The sequence below is a fragment of the Chelonoidis abingdonii genome, chromosome 6 (assembly GCF_003597395.2).
Source record: "Chelonoidis abingdonii isolate Lonesome George chromosome 6, CheloAbing_2.0, whole genome shotgun sequence".
NCBI lineage: Eukaryota > Metazoa > Chordata > Testudines > Testudinidae > Chelonoidis > Chelonoidis abingdonii.
The window spans coordinates 37,692,601-37,697,844 of NC_133774.1; the positions used below are offsets into that span (position 1 = coordinate 37,692,601).

General features: G+C 42.4%; 1 protein-coding gene across 5 annotated transcripts; it reads right to left on the minus strand.

Moving 5' to 3' along the window:
* Positions 1-663: 663 nt before the first annotated feature.
* On the minus strand, positions 664-1,794 carry ACTBL2 (actin beta like 2). Of its 5 annotated transcripts, none has more exons than XM_032805330.1 (2): positions 1,666-1,794; positions 664-1,539 (listed from the first exon to the last, which is right to left on the minus strand). In XM_032805330.1, exons 1-2 carry the CDS (start codon positions 1,792-1,794, stop codon positions 664-666), a joined length of 1,005 nt encoding a protein of 334 aa, XP_032661221.1. The 5 variants fall into 5 exon arrangements, with proteins under 5 accessions (XP_032661221.1, XP_074923061.1, XP_074923063.1 ...); XM_075066960.1 differs by having other exon boundaries at positions 664-1,457; positions 1,563-1,794; XM_075066962.1 differs by having other exon boundaries at positions 664-1,002; positions 1,168-1,782.
* Between the last annotated feature and the right edge of the window lie 3,450 nt (positions 1,795-5,244).

Sequence of the window (5,244 nt, forward strand, 5' to 3'; positions counted from 1 at the left end):
TAGTCTTTCCACTCTGAAAGAAGTATTCTTCACCACCATTAGTTTTTTTATTATTATGCACATTTGAGAATCAGTTTACAATTTTTTTGGATAATGGTGTTTAGGAATTAGATATTTTTGCTACAGTAGATAGAGAAGTGGTTTGTTCTTATTGTCAAAGCTAAGATCAGCGTTCTGAACTATAGTTCAGAAGTATAAAAAAAGCAAACCCATGTTTAGCAGCTCCAAATATGCAACATTAACCCATTATCTTGGCACTTAGGCATTTATCTATAAAACCCAGATGTTCTGGGACGCAAACAAGTGCTTGATTAAAGGCTGATAACCTCTATAGGAGGCTATTTAGCTTTGAATTCAGTTATTCTAACCCTTACATGTTAGCTTTGATCCATGAGTGCAGTTCAAAGTTCTCCAAAGATGATAGTATAATTCACTCAAGCATCATAAAAGATCTCTGCCAGATATAATTTTTTCTATCAGAGTTAGTCACTGCTCTAAAAATAGCAAACAATTAAACTGTTTTCTTTGATAAAGAAGTACAGGAAATGAGTTTGTAGCACTGGATACTAGGTCTTCTAAGAGGAGAGCCCTTAAAGAGGAGAATTAATTAGTTTGATATGGTGGATACATTTTTCTCTTGCAGTTGTGTGCTGGGAAGTCCCTTTAGAAACATTTGCGGTGAACAATGGATGGCCCAGACTCATCATACTCCAGTTTGCTGATCCACATTTGTTGGAAAGTGGAGAGAGAGGCCAGGATGGAGCCACCAATCCAGACGGAGTATTTACGCTCAGGAGGGGCAATGATTTTGATTTTCATGGTACTTGGTGCCAGGGAAGCAATCTCTTTCTGCATCCGGTCAGCAATGCCTGGGTACATGGTGCTGCCCCCGGATAGCACCGTATTAGCATACAGGTCCTTGCGGATGTCCACATCACATTTCATGATGGAGTTGAAGTTGGTCTCGTGGATGCCGCAGGATTCCATGCCCAGGAAGGCTGGCTGGAAAAGGGCCTCAGGGCAGCGGAACCTCTCATTGCCCAGGGTGATTACCTGCCCATCAGGTAGTTCGTAGTTCTTCTCTAGTGAGGAGGAGGCGGCCAATGTGGCCATTTCCTGCTCAAAATCCAAGGCAACGTAACACAGCTTCTCCTTGACATCACGCACAATCTCCCTCTCAGCTGTGGTGGTGAAGCTATAGCCTCTCTCAGTCAGAATTTTCATGAGATAGTCTGTTAGATCCCGGCCGGCCAGGTCCAGCCGGAGAATAGCATGGGGCAGGGCATAGCCCTCATAGATAGGGACTGTGTGGGTAACCCCATCACCGGAGTCCATCACAATACCTGTGGTGCGGCCAGAGGCATAGAGAGATAGCACAGCCTGGATAGCCACATACATAGCTGGTGTGTTAAAGGTCTCAAACATGATCTGAGTCATCTTCTCCCTGTTAGCCTTAGGATTGAGGGGAGCCTCACTAAGCAATACTGGGTGTTCCTCAGGGGCCACCCGCAGCTCATTGTAGAAGGTGTGGTGCCAAATCTTCTCCATGTCATCCCAGTTAGTAACAATGCCATGTTCAATAGGGTATTTCAGTGTGAGGATGCCCCGCTTACTTTGGGCTTCATCCCCAACATAGCTGTCCTTCTGGCCCATCCCTATCATCACACCCTGGTGCCTAGGGCGCCCCACAATGGAGGGGAACACAGCACGGGGGGCATCATCCCCAGCAATCCCAGCTTTGCACATACCAGAGCCATTGTCCACAACTAGAGCAGCAATCTCTTCATCAGCCATAGCTATTAACAGACAGAATAGGTTAATAACTACCAGAAAGATGTTTTCATAGTCACTGCTACTGGAGAAGTGATAAGAAGGGTGAGGCTCAGTCATATTTAAAGGCAGCTGAGTCTCAGCATGAGCCTGCCTACCAACCTCCCCCACATCTCCCAATAGGAGGATCTCTTGGCAAAACCTCATCCCATTGGTTCACTGTTGTATAGGCTGCAGCTTATGCTCCTATTCAAACAGCTTCTCCCCTATCAGCAGTAGCCACTAGAATATTATTGGTCTCAGTAGGATAATTGAACCTCTTCTTCTGAATTGCAATCACTTACTCTTCTCTCTGCATAAAGGGCTTAGGAAGTAAGGATACCCATCTGCCTTGAGCAGAGAAAGGTAAGTGATATACATTCACAGTAGCTAAGGACAGTAGGTATATACAGACGCTAACTGAATACTTAGTGTTAGTATAGTACTTGATAATTACATGCATTAGGTTAAGTGTAAGGAACCTAATGAGAGCTAGATTCTGTTCCCATTAAAGTCATGGGAAGGCTGCATCCTTAACATCAGTGGATCCTTCTCTTTACTTAACAGCCCCGTGAAGCTTTAAGATGTAAATGCATTAAGGGAAGCAGGTAGATTTGTGTTCCCTGGGAAACTAAAGACTGGGGGGAAACTTTTGATCCTGAAAATGTTTCTGCCTCCTTCCCAAACACTGATTATGTGGAAAAGGGGAAGGAGGGGAGAAGAACATTTTTTTGTGCGATAGACTTGGGAAAATAAAAGCCTGTTAGAGGAGATGTAATGGGTTCAGGTTAGAGCTTATAGCTGCCCTAAAGAAAGCTGTCTTAATAACTGAAGCCTTTGGATGTTTCAGCTTTTGAATAGAGACAATTTATTATCTTCCAAAAAGCTGTGTTTTAAATGCCCAGGGCTGTTCAGGATGCTGATTTCTTAGGGGCATCTTTTGGGGCTGGCTTCTTTTCTGGTAGCTTATGAGGCCTCTTTATTTAAGTGTGCTCATGAGAGATAGAGGAAAGCTTAAGCCACAATGAATGTGCCTTTAAATATGTATTTGCTAGACCTTTCAGACTGGCAGAGGTAATGTAGACAGTAGGTACCCTGACATAAAAAGAAAACGTTGTGCCTTCTATAAATTCAGAACACCACAAAACACAAGTCCCTTTAATTAGGAGCCCCATCCTGTAGAGAATTCCACACAGGATGGAGGTGCAATTAATACTATCATGTGCCAAAGTATGACTTTAAGGAAGAAGTTTTGAAATACAGATCTTTGGGATTTTATATACAAAATGTACTAAGAACAGCAGGATGAGTATAAGGTATAGTTTTCATATTTAAATCCCTTCATTGAACTATTGACCTACAGCCTCAAATTCCACAGCAGTAAGAATTTACTGGGGCTGGAACTTAAGTGGGTAAGTGAAGTCTGCTGGAAGAAAATGCATTTAAAAGGGGGCAATACTGATTGAAATACTTGCTGACAGGATAAGGAAGAGAACTCATATTGGCTGGATGTACTTGCCATCTGATTGCTGCTGGAGTGAGAACCTTTTTCATGGTGATACCCCTCTCTAAGCCTCCTTAGGGCAGGTAGAGGGGTGGGGCTCTGAGTCTCCATTGTGTTTCATCTTCTGTCAGTTACCCCTGAAGGAGTGTGAGTGGCTGGTTCTGGCTAGACCCAAGAGCTGTGCATGCTGCAAGGCAATAGGAAAAGTTGTTGTTTTCTGTTCTCTTGTGTAGAACACTAATGCTGCTATAGTCAGGTATTTACTAGAGGCAGGGCTGAGACAGCCCCTATTATTAAGCTTGCCTGACACTTCCTAATATAAGACTCGGTTTTCAGTTGCTTATAACTTTGCCAGACTTTCATCATTTGGTCTGAAATTTTACATACCAGGTATTGGCCTTGGGCTGAATTTTTTATGTATTTATTTATTTTGGTGGGGGATTTTAGCCACAGTGGGTTAGTTGTTTCAAAGATCAAGGTTAGAGAAAATGTTGTTTTGCTCACATTAAAACATTCTGGAAACCTTTTCTTTGAGCAGGTTTATTTCCCCCCAAGCTTTGGAGCAAGGATTCAAAATTTGGCAAGGGGGCAGTGGGGTTTGTTTCAGAGATGTCCCTTTTGCCTTCCTCTGAAAATCTGCCCAGATTTGGCCAAATTATAAATTGATGAAAAATCAGTTTGCACATGCTCAGTAAAGACTTTGATTTTTAGCAGCTAAAATCTCGGAAGATTCTGTCCTTATTGAGCATGCTCACACTCCATAGGGTTCTGAGGAAATCATGTAATTAAAGATACTATCATAATGTGTATGCCCAAGGGGTCTGAATTAAGGTTACATAGCCAATCTAAGTTCTGGCATTTCTTAATTCTTGTGTGCTTGACTTGGCAACCATAAACAATTTTTTTGGTGTGTAATTGTTGCAGTACTGCTTAGAGGCTGTAGTCAAGATTAGAGCCCCAGTGTTTCTAAGTGAAAATCTTTGCCCCCAGGAGCTTTATGTCTAAATAGAGAGACAAGAAAAGGGACACAGAGATGAAGTGTTTTGCTCAAGCTCATACAGTATACAAATGATAGAGTTGGAATAGATTACAGGATGTCTGAGTCCCAGACCAGTGCTCTGTCTATAGGGCTTTGCTACCCTATACTATAATATATTGCGTTATATTATTGACTAATTTTGTAATATTTAAAATGTCTTGTTTTCACATTCTCTTAATAGATGCAATATTGTAACAAGGTGGCCTGCCTTTTAAGGGACTGGGGCCAGCCAGTCTGTTCACTAGTTAGATGCAGCTGAGAAGGGAACAGGTGTTTGGGGTTAGACCCACCTGGGGAGAATTAAAAGCCTGATAGATGACTGGGCAGGGGACTGAAAAGGATGAACATAAGAACGGCCATCCTGGGTCAGACCAAAGGTGCATTCAGCCCAGTATCCTGTCTACCGATGGTGATCAATGCCAGGTGTCCAGAGAGAGTGAACCTAACAGATAATGATCAAGTGATCTCTCTCTTGCCATCCATTTCCATCCTCTGACAAACAGAGGCTAGGGACACCATTCCTTACCCATCCTGGCTAATAACTATTAATGGACTTAACCTTCATGAATTTATCTAGTTCTCTTTAAACCCTGTTATAGTCCTAGACTTCATAACCTCCTCAGGCAAGGAGTTCCACAGGTTGGCTGTGTGAAGAACTTTCTTTTATTTGTTTTAAACCTGCTGCCCATTAATTTCATTTGGGGCCCCTAGTTCTTATATTATGGGAACAAGTAAATAACTTTTCCTTATTCACTTTCTCCACATCACTCATGATTTTATATACCTCTATCATATCCCCCCTTAGTCTTCTCTTTTCCAAGCTGAAAAGTCCTAGCCTCTTTAATCTCTCCTCATATGGAACCCATTTCAACCCCCTAATCATTTTAGTTGC

Bases quoted from the DNA above. Each gene is read 5' to 3' on its own strand.
- ACTBL2 (XM_032805331.2), bottom strand. From the start codon at position 1,794: ATGGCTGATGAAGAGATTGCTGCTCTAGTTGTGGACAATGGCTCTGGT.